At 38.3% G+C, this 14,558-nt stretch overlaps 1 protein-coding gene across 1 annotated transcript in view; it reads right to left on the reverse strand.

Annotated features, from left to right (window-relative positions):
- Positions 1 to 14,558, reverse strand: part of plce1 (phospholipase C, epsilon 1) — a 79,396-nt gene that overhangs the window by 15,122 nt on the left and 49,716 nt on the right. Inside the window, exons 9-30 of the mRNA XM_037691434.1 lie at positions 11,529 to 11,674; positions 11,305 to 11,452; positions 11,005 to 11,115; positions 10,813 to 10,922; positions 10,566 to 10,682; positions 9,387 to 9,428; positions 7,479 to 7,607; positions 7,264 to 7,400; positions 6,499 to 6,605; positions 6,248 to 6,372; positions 5,991 to 6,135; positions 5,493 to 5,657; positions 5,107 to 5,221; positions 4,732 to 4,891; positions 4,521 to 4,643; positions 2,708 to 2,844; positions 2,388 to 2,626; positions 2,105 to 2,166; positions 1,819 to 1,984; positions 1,626 to 1,733; positions 1,111 to 1,227; positions 266 to 424 (exon numbers count right to left, since the gene is read on the reverse strand). Of these exons, the coding sequence (XP_037547362.1) occupies positions 266 to 424; positions 1,111 to 1,227; positions 1,626 to 1,733; positions 1,819 to 1,984; positions 2,105 to 2,166; positions 2,388 to 2,626; positions 2,708 to 2,844; positions 4,521 to 4,643; positions 4,732 to 4,891; positions 5,107 to 5,221; positions 5,493 to 5,657; positions 5,991 to 6,135; positions 6,248 to 6,372; positions 6,499 to 6,605; positions 7,264 to 7,400; positions 7,479 to 7,607; positions 9,387 to 9,428; positions 10,566 to 10,682; positions 10,813 to 10,922; positions 11,005 to 11,115; positions 11,305 to 11,452; positions 11,529 to 11,674 (2,868 nt within the window). The remainder of the gene's footprint in view (positions 1 to 265; positions 425 to 1,110; positions 1,228 to 1,625; positions 1,734 to 1,818; positions 1,985 to 2,104; positions 2,167 to 2,387; positions 2,627 to 2,707; positions 2,845 to 4,520; positions 4,644 to 4,731; positions 4,892 to 5,106; positions 5,222 to 5,492; positions 5,658 to 5,990; positions 6,136 to 6,247; positions 6,373 to 6,498; positions 6,606 to 7,263; positions 7,401 to 7,478; positions 7,608 to 9,386; positions 9,429 to 10,565; positions 10,683 to 10,812; positions 10,923 to 11,004; positions 11,116 to 11,304; positions 11,453 to 11,528; positions 11,675 to 14,558) is intronic.

Raw genomic sequence — 14,558 nt, forward strand, 5'->3', positions numbered from 1 at the left:
TATATATATATATATATATATATATATATATATATATATATATATATATATACACACACTGTATATGGACAAATATTGTTTTTACTTAGTAAAAATGGTGTACATTTAGACACATTTGCATCTATTATTTATGTCTGACAGCACTTTAATGATCGACAAAGCTAAATATATAATTCATTACACTTTTACAGATGAGACTTATAAGACATAAATTATGCACATGGTGATACACTGTGCTTTTGGAGCAGATTTGCTTCCTCCTAACCTTCTGTTTAAGGATGTCCACCGGTGCTTGATGAGCTTTGAGTTTCTTGTTTTTGAGGAGGATCTTCCCACGCAGCTGTAGAGGCGACGGCAGGTGAGGGTCATCGCTGAAGTCGCTTTCAAAAAGGAAGCGTGTCACCAGGCGCTCCCCGCACACCGTCTAAAAACACAACAGATGACATGAGTAAAACCTATTCAAGTGATGAATGTCACGTGAAAGACAAAAAAAAAAAAGGGGGGAAAGCTCATTTCTGAATCTGAAGGAGAATTCCCAATGAGAGAAAAAGAAAGTGCCTTTATCAATTGAAAGCACTTCAAATAAACAAGACTGCTGTAAAGTAAGCTGCCCGGGGGCATGGAGCCATCTGAACTTAAAAGACTTGTATTTATCAAGATACTCAGAAATCTCTCTCCGGGGAGGATGAGATGCTGGGAAGTTTCTGTAGATGAAAGCATGATGATATTCCATGATGTAGTTGTCTTGCCTTGACATGCGTGGCCTTGATTATAAAGTGGAGCTTAAAAAAGACGAAGAAACAGACAGTTCTTGTCTGAAGATTAGAAAACCAAACTTTTGGCTGGAAGTGTGCCAGTTCGAACAACCAGAACAGCTGAATAAATGTGTGGAATGAGTAGAAGGATGCGTTGTCACAAGCTAAGTCCCGTGTGCAGAAAATACACGCTGTACTTTTAACTATTTACACGGAACAGTGGAAAGATGCAGGTGAAGCTAGTTTACAAGTAATTCTATAAATGTTGCGCCTATTTGCATTTGTTTACTAATCAGGCATCTAAATCACCTGAAACAGATGCATATTAAAAAAAAAAAAGTAGCTTCCGTTGTACCTTGAAGATTTCAGCCATCTTCCGCTGCTGTGGAAGAGAGCAGTGGTTCTCTATGGATAATATGACTGGCATGTCAGAATGGACAAATGCAGACCGGTTAATTGCTTCCACCACATCCTGAACGATCAAGAGAAAGGAGGGGGGGGGGGGAGAGAGACTTACAAACAAGCACTCAAAGTCAAATATGTGACAGTCAAACCAATACAGATGATCTACTAAAACTGCCTTTGAGTTACAGTTTTTAATTAAATCCAAGCTTTGTCCCAAAACTAGACTGCATATAATAAAAATAAAATAAAAAAGGATTCTGAAATGCAACCAGCTGGTGACCCCAACTCATTTCACATGTGTTAAGACAATTCAGATTCATGCCTGGATTTTTCTACAAAAATACATCACACAGCAGTAAAATTGTATTTGAAGATATGGTGAGCACAAAGGTTTTTTTCTTCCTTTTTTTTTTTAGCAACTGAACTGTTTTTAACAAAATTAATTATAAATGAGAAATTTTTTACCTTAAAGGGGATCTTAGTGGTGAGTGTATGCCCATGGTAAATAACTGGCATGCCGTCATCTCCATCCCAGCAGTCCAACTCAACACTCCTACAGCCCTGAAGCAGAACCTATATAAAATGGTTTATGAGTAAATAGTAACTTCAAAAAGATTAAAAATAAAATGGAGTAAAAAGGCATAACTGTCTTATTTACATGACTGTAAAGCTCAACAGAGGACTCTCCTTTGAGCTGGTGCCCGGTCAGATAGGTGTTGTGAGAAGACTCAACGTAGTAGTATGACAGAGGGTACTGCAGCTCGTCTGGATTCATTTGAGATTCTTCATTACGAGAGGCAAAGTTATCCTTGTCCATTAGGAACCTGCAAGCAGACACCAAGGTGTTCCACAAAAAGCCACATAAACGCCAGTTTGATGTTTTGGTATGCAGGGTGTTTGGAAATAATCTGTTATTAATTTATTTTTATTTTTAAATGCGATACCTGGCAAAACCCTCAAATGACATCCAGCCCATTTGTCTCATTGTGGACGAGGGTTCAAATTTCTACAAAAGAAGACAATTTATTGACATGGTGGATAAAAGTGATCATTTTCCTTTTTTGTGAATCACAGTTAATCTGAAAACTACAAGTAGGTGAAGTACTTTATTAGTTTAGTGCAAAATCATCAATTAAATCTGGTATTTTCTCTTTTTTTTTCTATTCTAAACAAGACATTCTTTAGCTCCTTGTACTTTTGGTCACCCATCACCCTCCAAACTCCTACCTGTATAATGCTGAGGATCTCATCGAAACTGAGGTGCTCTCTCTGACAATTGACTAAAAAGTCGTTGAGCTGAGGGATAGCCAATCCCAGGACACCTAGAGATGCGTTCTCTACCCCTGTGCCATTGGTCACGATGCTGGCTGCTGCAATTGCATCTGAGATCTGCTTCTGGTTGTCAGACATCTGCTGCCTCGTCCGTATAAACAGGCCGAGGTCGGAGCCATTACGGGTTAGTAGGTCTAAAGAGAAGGTGGAGCGATTAAGAGAGATGATATGTAAGCATGATTCTGAACACCTTGACAAAGAATTAGCTGATTTACCAAGATCTGGCTGTAGTCCTGTGTCTTTATCATCTATCCTGAGGTTGGTGTAAAGAGGGGATGATTCTGGGCCTGAGCGACTGCAGGGTACAGCGAAGGTGTCAAATATTTCTTTCAGGTCCTTCCTGCTTCGGATGCTGTTGAGAAAGAGATTAACTGAATTCAAATCAACTCTGAAGATGACAAACTAAAAGGTTGACTTTCAGGCTGGGTTTAAACTGGTAATGTAGTTTAGGTGTGCATGCAGATATACTAAACTGGACACAGGTGCAGGTTTACAAGAAAACAAACTGTAGAGGTTGGGTAACAGTGTGAATGCTTATGAAGCTTATGAAGCATTCACACTATTGTGATCCTTTTTTCTTCCGTACATTTTTTTCTTGTTCCACAATTTTTGTGCTTTTTCAATAAATCATAAATGAAAACGTTCAGCTCGTTCAGGAGAAGGGTGCCTATGACTTTTGGTATTGGTACAACTTTAGTTTTTTGAAATATTTAGCCTGTTCTGACACTTCTTTCCCCATAAGAAATTAATTGAGCTAATTGTACATCCTTCAAATCTTTAGATCTGTTTAAAATCTTTTACTGCTCCTTTCATATTTTGTTCTGGTTCAGCTTCCTTGCGCAAAGGTTTAAAAAAAAAAATCAGCTACTTTCAGCTAATTTCAGCTGTTTTAGTTTGTGCTCCTTTTAGTCTTTTTGCCATCTACAATATTTTTGTGCTTCTTCTAACTTATTTCTGCCAATTTCAGCTTGTTATGCTTCTTTCAGCTTACTTCTGCAAGCTTTGGCTTTTTCTGCTATTTCAGCTACTGTTCAGCTGTTTTTATGCAAATTTCAGCTTTTTCAGCTAATTCCACATTTGTTAGCCATTTTCAACTCGTTCTGCTTCCTTCTGGTATTTTAAGCTTCTTTCTGCCTTTTCAGCTACTTTTCAGCTATTTCTCACTAATTTCACCCTTTGTTTAGCTAATTTGATAATTGTGCTCATTACTAATTCAGCAAGTTTGAGTTTTTTCTGCTTTCTTCTGTTAAGTTGGGCTCGTTTTTCCATTTCAGCAACATTTCATCAGGTTTTTAGCTAAGTTCAGCTGTTTTTCAGCAAGTTCTTCTGCAATAAGCATTCACACTCTATTTTTGCAGGAAATGTAATTTCTCTATTTCTAGCTGGTTCTGACTAAAACCAGAGCACCTTAACAAATCTACTGCCGCTACATGCATTTTAAAAGAAAAGCAGACTTCATTCATCAGTAATCTGTCTTGCATATCTTTTTACCAGTGCCGAAACACTACACATAGCATTTGTTTAAAAGTCAAATATTTACATTCATAATAAAAATTCCTCCAAGGAAACACTTTGACTGTCTTAAGATTGTTTCGTTTTATTCTTTTATTTTTATGTTACTGATTTTTTGTGACACCGATCCACCGGAGTTAATAAACTTTGTACTTTCAGCTGTGCAAAAGCAGAATTCTGAAAATATGGGAGCAAGATGAGAGAATTCATCATTTTTCCAAACAAATTTAGGACTACAGTGAGAAACACTTGTTAAAGCACAACTGCTTTTGTTGTTCATTGGATAGAGAAAGTATAGACAAGCTAAATATTATAAAAAGAAAAAAAACTGAAAATATTCTAAACAATATAACCATGAGAGGCCTTTGTTGAATTTGCTTTAGCAAGTCTTTAAGTACTTTTGATATGAAAAAGACTGTATATAACAGAATAGTGAGACATTTAAAGAGCTGAACAAAATATGTACATGTACACACTATAAATACTAATTAATCCAATGCATGAATAAAATGTCACCTGAATGACTTGAAAAGCTCAACGAACTCAATGAAGCTCATGGTGCTGTCAGAAATCATGAGATTCTGGAAGCCTCTGAAGCAGCCTTTACCTCGGCCGTGCCACGATCTGCTGCTCCACGCGCTGCAGTTCACAAAGACAGAAAATTCAAAAGCTGGAATTATATGTCAGGGGAATTGTGTTAGTGTTTTTGCAGTGTTTCTCCACGTACGCTGGCTGTGACTTGGAGGATCCTGAAAGGACTGGAGATGATTGTGGGCGAGAGTGGTTGGATCCCGTCATACTGGAGGTAGAGGATGCTGAAGAAGATGATGCTAATAAGCCTGCGTTCTTATTGGATGAGAGAGAGAACGGTCCAGGGAAGTTGTCATCTATGGAGGCGCAGACAAAATCGCAGACACAAAAGGTTCACCTTTTTAATACTTAAATGTTAGTTTGATGCAGTTATGTAACATCTTTACTGGGTTTAAAGATAAAATCTAACCATAAAGCCATATAACTTCTAGAGTACATCAATATTTCTTTTTCCACTATATGCCTACTTATTTAGCTTTCCCTGAAATTAGCCTCTTGAATAAGATTTCACCTGGATCATCTTGGTCGACGCTGTCAGACTCTGGACCATTTCGAAGTAAACCTTCCTTACAGCTCCGAGTTTTCCTGGAAACCATCTCATCATCAGTAGCATCTCCACTGTCCCCCTGTGTGGTTTTTATGCAGACAAAAGTTGAAAGTAACGATCAGCTATCACTGGTGAGAATTGTGCTTCTGCATGAATTAGTAGCTATAGTGTAAAAGTGCAACAACAAAACGTGCCAGAGATTTGCTGTATGAATAGTTTCACCAAGTCTAATATGCTAATCTTTTTATTATTAAAACACAAAACAGCCTTTTTATAATGTTCAGACATGTGAAATTATTACTACCTTTAAGTTTTTACAAACTCTACATGACACACGTTTATTTACTGACCCTAACGAGGGCTTTCTTCTTCTTCTTGGACTTATCGTTGATGCTCAGGGGGCTGTTTTTCTGGGTACTGGGTTTCTCTGCAGTCCCTGTACCCATGTTCCACCTCCGCCCACCAAACAGCTCAATGGCCTGAGCTAATGTAGGACCTTCGTACCTGCCGTCCTCCTGAACACACAACAGGAAGAAACAATTTAGGAGCATGAATTAGCTCAAGGCTGTCCTTCATTTAAAACTCTGTTGTTTTAAACTACGCCGGTTCACTTCTTCAGGGGTTGCCACAGGAAGTGAAAAGCAAAATAAATAGATACAAATTGATTATGTCATACACAACATCTGTTTAAAGGGTTGCTTTAGAAGCAGCTTAAAATGCAGATGTAAGGTATCCTTTGTCCTTATGGTGTGAGTAACTTAGTATTTTTTTAGCATGGGTATCATATCGAAAAAAATGACATTTTTTAGAATCTTTATTAAAGAAACTTCATTGTTTTCTGAGTTTACCTGATACAAGCTGATGTACTGCCTCCTCAGCCATTGCAGCCTTTGGTCTGGAAACTTCTTCAGCTTCCTGGTTGAATTCACCAACTCTGAAAGGCCCTTATAGAGCGTCTGTGCCGTGTGATTGGGGGCCACAAAGTGCAGAAGTCTAATTGCATGAATTAGGAAATTAGTTAAAATATTTAGTACATAGCTGGGTGTTTTGGCAGGATGGTAATGGGGCAGTGTAAAAGAAGTGAATAGAAGGTAATGAGACTAACCTGTTGTCGGTGGTACTCAGTCCATAGAGGAGTGTCAGACCATTGTCCTCCACTGTCAATTGGCTCAGCTTGTTTTGCAAACATACAGCATGCACATCCACACCCTGATGACCAAGAAATACTGCCTGCATATGCAAACAAACATAATCCATAACAGTCAAATGTGATTCAAACAAACTACTTCTATTTTTTATTAATAATAATAAAAAAATGTAAATGTTACCCAAAATAAAGCACTATATTCAACCAACCTTCACCACTCCAAGGTCCAACAGGCCTTCTGCTAGACCCGCCACTACACTCTGTCCTAATCCCAGTGGATGCTCTGATGATGAACCCCCTCCACTTTGAGGCTTACCTGCCAAACATCAAAACACTTACAATATGCTGAAAATGTAGTAAAAGACACAGGAAATTGAGACAGTCTAACACAGATGCAAACATTTACAAGCGATTGAAATTGCCTACGTTGTAAAAATCGTGGGGCATAAATAGGTTCAATAAATACACGAAGAGTCAGCTTAAAACATATTGACAGGAAATTATATTATTCACATTATCAATGTCTGTTATTTGTTGAAAGAACATTAAAGTGACAGGAAATGGAGCTTGAACTATAAACTATTCACTGTGTTCAACATGTAACAAAGAAAATGTTCCCTAAAATCATTTCAAGTTCATCTTGAACTTTTTGTTTGTTTGTTTTGCTTTTTTTGAATGTCCAGAGGACCAGATTTAACTTTTTTAGATTTTTCTACCTGGATTATTGAGCATGCATCAGGATATTAATCTTAAACTCAGCTAAATCTTCCACTATATGTAAATATTTCAAGTTAAACTCACTATGCAATAGAAAATATACATTTAAACCATTAAGCAATTAAAACCCACAACAATAATGTTTAAAACACCAGTTAAATGCAGTAGCACTTGTTCTCTCATTTCTAAAACTTAATTTAATACCAAACGATGAATATGCGAGCGTGATGAATACATGCAATGTTCTGTATATTTACCCCAGGTGAGTGTTATGTTATCGGGCAGTAGTCGCAGCAGACACCGAGCCGTGAGGTGGCTGTCCTGCTCATAATGAATGACTGTGGCCCCTTGCAGCAGAAACTGATGAACATCTGGTTGTAGCGACAAAACATACCTAAAATAGAGAATATAATGTTGGTCTTATACCTGTTACAGTGAATGCTGTTTATATTTTAAGGGACTATTTTCCTACCATGGTATGAGTTCTGTGCCGTGACTGAAAGCTCGGTGCGTCTCCTCCGTACCCTGAAACTCCACGTCTTTCACAGCTGGTTCAGTCGACAAGTCACCGTCTGAGTCGGACAAATCCCCAGCTGTGAATCTGTAGATACACAAAAGGATGAATCTAAGTGTGCCTACATCCAATTTCAACTGCTTCAGAAAATGTAACACTGTTATCTATAGACGGCAAACACGTGCAGTCACACATTTTGTTGCAGTCAGAAGTTTACAAACTCACCATGGGCATTGATGGCTTATTTAAACTTTCTTTTTTTCCAGGGTGCATTGATTACATTACATTGATTCAGTAGGGTTGAGGTTTGGGTTTTGGGAAAACCATTCCAGATGCTACATGTTACCTTGCTTTAACTCATCAGAAGCTAGTTTTGACATGTGCTTGGGAATATTGTCCTGCTGAGACACCAAAATGTGTCAAAGTTTCAACTATTTATATGTTATTTTGTAGCAAAACAACTCAATCTTTGCCGTCATCTGACAATTTTTATTTTCTAGAAGGCGTTTGTTTTGTCCATGTAAGCAGCTGCATATTTCAGCTAGGCTTAAAAGTGTCACTTTTGGTGCAGGAGCTTCTTTCTTAGTCACCATCCTCTTAGTCCATGGTCATGTCTTCAGTGTGGACAGCAACACTGGTGTTCCAGCAGTTTTCAGTTCATGACTTGAGATTCAGTGGTTCCTGGGTTGTTCCTGAACATCCTAACCAGTTTTCTCTCTGTCTTACATCTTCCATGAGTTCCCTGTATTTTCCTATTGTTCTGACTATTAGACACGTCAAGAAGTACTGTCAAACAAATAAAAAAGTGAGAAAAGTGGGAAATAACCAACAGTAGAAATCATAATAAAGTTTAAAAAAGACATCCCAGAACCTTCAGCGCCATCTACTAAAAGATTTAAGTGAATACAGTAGACCCTCGCTACTTCGCGGTTCAACTTTCGCCGACTCTCTCTTTCGCTGTTTTTCAAAGTGTGATTGGACATGACACACAATTGGCTGATTGATGGATGAGCCGCAAGATTGGCATGGATTTTTTAAATTTAAAATAAATTATTTAAAATTAATTAGCACCTGTGTGCAGCCCACAGGTGCAGTGGGTGCTCCTTCCTGCAGTATGTGATCTCCGCTCTGCAGCGGACGTGGCCGAGAGCGCTGGCAGGTGAATTCTTAATTTCTCAAATATTTTTGTATGTTGCATTATCGTTCCCATGATGAGAGTATTTAAACTTCTGACCATAACTGTCAAAAAGTCAGAGTTTCTTTATTTGTCATTCGTACCACATGTGGTGCATGCGGTGGAACGAAATTGTGTACACAGGGTCCCAGTTACATCCAACAAAAGTATAAAATGTAAAAGAAAAACAGTATTAAGATCTAAGATATGAACTAAGAAAAATGTTAATTAAAAATATGCTAAGCACTAATAGCATAAAAACAATATGCCGAACAACAGCACAAACATGAGTGTGTGTGAGAAGATGAGTACGAATGAACACATCAACAAGAAACAGATCAACAGCAACATGATGTGATTTTTTTTCACAGTGATTATGCTGGTTAGATATTCATGAATCTGACAGCCTCAGAGTAGAAGCGGTTCCTTTGTAAGATGAAAACTGTAAGATGCTAGAAAACCAAAAGAAGTCCATGCTCAAGTAAGATGCTAGCTGCATTTGAAGTCAGTCAACCAACAAAAATACACTCTGCTCAGTGAGCAACAGTTAGACGGGTATTAAAGAGGCATGCAAATGTCATTGCATATAATTTCCCTTTTTAAAAAGCTTAAACTCAAACTGCAACTGAATCCATATTTATGTGAATAACATTATTCAAAAGCTTGCATCTCTTTTTGGTACAACCACTTACAAAATATGGTCTGGTTCTGGCGTTGTCCTAAATGAATGGGAACTACAACAAAAAAGACAACAGAGAAGCTGAAGAGGAACTGTGAGGGAGGAAAAAAAAAGGTTTGGACAGTCATCGGAGGCAAAAGAATCCAGACTGCAAGAAAAAAATTTGCTTTGAACGAGGTGATATTTATATGTTTTGTAGTCCAAACTCGTCAAAACTGCCAAGCTAGCCAAAACCAAGAAAGTTCTTAACCTGAACCCTAAAACAAAATGTTAGACTCACAAAACAGTCCATTTTATACAAACGCAACAAATCAAGACTGCAATTAAATTCATTGTCTGCACTTTCCAAATCCCAGCTTGTGTTATTAGCTACCTGCCTCTGTCAACATGAGATGTACCAGAGCTCTGTTCCTTCCTGTCCTGACAGGAAACACGCCTGTCGTCTTTTTTTCTTTGTGACATAAGATTTTAAATGAACACCAGGTCATCATTTGCAGTCTGCAAATGTGGTATGTTGCCTGTTGTCTCAGGTTGGGGTCTCAGTATCAAGAAATAAATGCAAATGAGGCTTTTGTAAACATATGGCCTGAAAGATATATTGCTAAATATCTTAATTTAATGCATACGTTAAGTTAATTTAATTATATTTTCAGATTTATTTTTTTAATTGCCAGGCAAATAGTATTTATAGCTCTAATATAAATCTGTATGCAGCCTTTTGTCCACTTTGCCAATGAGTCATTGTCTGTGACAGGACAGGAAAGGAGGAAATTCAAATCTGAAAACACAAAGAGTCAGCCCCAAACAATATAAAAATTTACAGCCTGACTTAAAGATTTTTTTTAAATGCCTCACATTTTAACATCAGTATATGAAGTCTGACAAGACCACAGTGTTGAATTAATTTTAGCACAATGGAAGGCAACATAAAAAAATTGTTTTCTTGTCAAAACGTCAGAAAGATCTGATAGAAGTCAAGCATAGACGTGTTGCTTAAACACGTTTTTTTTTGTTTTGTTTTAATAAAAACCATCCTTGAGGTGACCCTGTGAACGTTATTTTTTCTAATATATTCCTAAATAAAAACACCAATATTTAATGAGTTCATTCATCTGATACCAGAACTTTCACAGTAAGATATTCTCAAAACAATATGAAAAAGCCTATCAAAAAGTAGCAAAGGTCAACTAACTGATTGCGGCAGCGGTCCCTTAAGGAGTTGCATCTGAATGCAAAGGACGAACAAGTAGAAGAGGGACTGGTGGACGCTTCATCTGGATCTTCAGACTCCAAACTACGATTACAAGATCTGAGGAGCAGGAAGAAACAATCCAGACATACAACTTGAAGAACAGAAAATTAATAAAAACAACAGTGTCAAGTTCTGGCACATAACAGTTGACTAATCTACTAAATCTGGTTTGAATGGCGCAACACACCTGATAATTTGCAGGATGTTACTGACAGTAGCTTCCTTCTCTGGGATGTGCAGCCCATCTGGACCAGCTCGCGACATGAAATTGTGCTGGCCATTGTAGTCAGAGACGAACTGGAGACGCAGATGAAACATCGGGTTGGATCAAAAGGTGTGATATTTGTTTATGAAATTATATTGTTGCAATTTGATGTACCTCTATTGAGTCATCGCCATGGTCTGGAGGTTGTTTTAGGCTGATGATGCTTGCAGTGCCATCCAATACATCACTGAGCTCTTTAAGAAAAACCCCACAGAATGGCACCACCTATAATGTAAAAGAGGAAAAAGAATCAAAGTACATTCACAAGAAGTATGTCTCGTGGTTGGCCCGGGAACGCCTTGGAATCCTCCCAGAAATGTCAGGGCCTCCCTGCTCAAGCTGCTGCCCCCGCGAGCCGACTTCAGAACAAGCAGAAGATAATGGATGGATGCATCTGAAAAGCCAGACACTCACCTTGCATCCTGGGATATTGAGTGCTCTGGTCACAACCTTCTTGTACTCGGAAGACGATTCGTGCTGGGCCATGGCATCCTTTAAACTTCTCATGGTCTCAATGTCTGACTGGTCCATGAACTGCCACATCTTCAGCACCTTACGGGACCTGCAGGACGAGAAAAACCTCAAACGTTAGCTGGAAAAGCAGAAGAAGTCTATTTGAGCCATTTGCTTCTTCAAACCTTAATCCAGCCAGGAACTCCATGATGCCATTGTAGTTTCCCATGTTCCAGCAGCATTTAGCAACGTGGACGAGATTTGAGAAGACATCTCGCTTCTCCTCCATGGACCCTGCTGTCAGGACCAGCCATGTCACCCAGGAACTCACCTGCATGTTCAGAATTTTACAAAAACGTTATAAATACTAAACCATCTGTTGCCTTGTTTGTGTGTTATCACAAAGTTGTTACTAGGTGTATTAAGAGATCAGGAGGCAACATTCACAGCCGCGGTATGTTCAGCTGAAACGTTTTATCGTGTGTGTGGTCTTGATGGTGGTCCATGAATTCTTGGTTGGAGACCTAAAGTGGAAGTACGCATACACGATCATGACTCGCACACAACTACAGACCGAGATCAGATGACGATAATCTGCACTGGCTAACCTCGAGTAAAGAGACGGCGGCAAAACCTGATATGTATCAGGGTCATCGTACCCTCATATTCTTTGTGATGGACACATTCACACAAACACCAAAGGATCCTGCTCTCATGTGTCATTGTCTCCAAGCATTAAAACCCGATTAATGTCACACACATAGAAACATGCTCACACTGTAACTCCCTAACCTCATTGCAGGTGGTAAAAACATCCCACCCCCAGCCCAGAGATCTGTTACTGGCTTATGTAAGGACCTATAAAGCCTACCACAGTCTGAATTCACAAAGACTAAATAAAGCCACCAACACACACATTCAAATACACGTAACAAAGGACAGAAACAAACTTGGAGACGATGATAAAATATGCTTTTTCTTTTGTTCTATGTAAATTAGTGCAAGACAAGCAGACACTCAAGACATCGTTTACCCTAATAAACGTGAGATTGGAGTAAACAAACCAACAACAGCAGTGCAATTTGTTTGTGTTGTGGTTAGGATCTGATCATGGCCATAAAAGTTTTAATATCCATACTATACACCTTGATTTTTAGGATTTTTATGACCAAAAGGTTAAATTTATTACAATCCAAAAATTACAATCATTCATATCGCCCAATTAGAGTCCATCTCAAAGAATGGTCCAATTCAACTGATTCAAATGTCACAAAGACATGAAACAGATTACACAAAAGCAGTGTTGTCTTTTTATATTTAATATATACATTTATAAAAGTATACATTTAAACAATTTTTAAAAAATCATTTTTAGAATGCAGTTACCTCAAAACATATTTTTGTCTTATGTCTTTGTGTAAAGACCAATCCAGTTTAAAGTTTTTCATGATGCAATAATACAAAGCAGTACGCCGAGGTTCCTCGTCACTGAAGAATTTCAATTCAAATCAGTTTATTTATATAGCGCCAATTCACAACAGAAGTCATCTCAGGGCACTGAACAGAAACATCCATATATATAAAAGTAAGTTAATAACATTAATTATCTGAGGGGCAGACTGCTTTGAGTTTAACTCCATTGCAGACTCTCATCTTGAGCAAGCATGAAGGAAACAGTGGAAAGGAAAAACTCCCCCTCCAGCTGAACCAGACTCAGGACAAGCGGCCATCTGCTTCAACTTGCTGGGTTTGAGGGGAACAGGAAGGAGGAACAGATACACAATGGCAGGTTGAGAATCACATGTTAAGCGAGAAATAATATCAAATGAAAACTATTCAATTGTAACAATTAATTTTAAGAAATGTGGTCAGTTTTTCCTCCAGTAGCCTACTATGGCAGCATAACAAGCCAACCCTAACTATAGGATTTATTAAAAACGAAAGTCTTAAGCCCAGTCTTAAAACTGGACAATGTGTCAGCCTCACGTACAGAAACTGGAAGTTGGTTCCACAAGAGAGGAGCCTGAGAACTGAAAGATCTTCCTCCCATTCTGCTTTTGGAAACTCTAGGAACCGCAAGTACGCCTGTAGTCTGAGAGTGAAGTGCTCTGTTAGGAAAATATGGAACAATAAGATCTGTAATATAATGGATCTAAGTTGTTGAGGGCTTTGTAGATTATTAGTAAGATTTTGAATTCAATTCTGAATTGAATAGTAAATGTTTGTAGTTTTCAAGATGAATGTTCTTCTGGACTTGAACTGAACAGTGAATGCAAGTCAACCTTAACGTTTTGGTGCAAGTTATTCATGTGTGTAGAAGTTGCACTGTGTACAAGAAGAGAGGTAGTTTTTTATTTCTTGTCCGAGGCGGCGCAGAGTGATGGATTCCAGTGATAAGAGGGAGCAATTTTATCCACAACCAGGTGCAATGGAGGAGCCAGTCATGTGAGGAAACTATACTTTTAAGCAATATTAAAACTAGAAAGCATAGTTTCCTCAAATGATTGGGGTTGCCGGTTTACAAATGTATATATGATGGTGGCCATCTTGGATTTTGAAGTGGTAACCCATTTTTTGAAAGGAACCTTTTTTATTCAGCCACACACCAAAATAGAAGTCGGTACTTCACTTGTTTTTCAAGTTATCACACACACAACATGCACAGAAAAATACATGAATGGAGGGTACCAGCATTTCCAATCCCCTCCATTCTTTTCACTCCGTGATGGGGAACAATTAAAACAAAACAACATATCAAAGACACACGTTCAGAAATGTTTCATCATGTTTGAGCAACTATGATTATTGAAAGGAAATACTATTTTGCATTCTAAATCCATCCTGGAGCGTTCTACAGCTGAAGCGTTATGAAGTCTGTGGTTTAGAATTTGTTTCAGAATCTTGTAACACAAACTGTTGCACTCTTATCTGTTCACTGTTGTGATCTGTGCAAGGCAGGATCTGCATGTTATGCATTAAAATCTTTTTTTCCAGTTACTTCTAAAAGTGATGTAATGCAATGCCATGTCAGCGGGGAGCTTGGGTTACCGTCACCATCTAAACCATTCTGATCGGCTGCAACGTGGCTTTTGAACCACCTCAGATCAAGGGAGTGTATTGAGCTGGCAACCCCTCTGATATTCCAGACAGCTAAAGTGTGTGTGCAACATTTTATATGTCAAATATTAAACAGGATATGAGAGAATATAAAAGCA

Source organism: Nematolebias whitei, chromosome 17 (assembly GCF_014905685.2).
Source record: "Nematolebias whitei isolate Nwh7 chromosome 17, NemWhi1, whole genome shotgun sequence".
Taxonomy (NCBI): domain Eukaryota; kingdom Metazoa; phylum Chordata; class Actinopteri; order Cyprinodontiformes; family Rivulidae; genus Nematolebias; species Nematolebias whitei.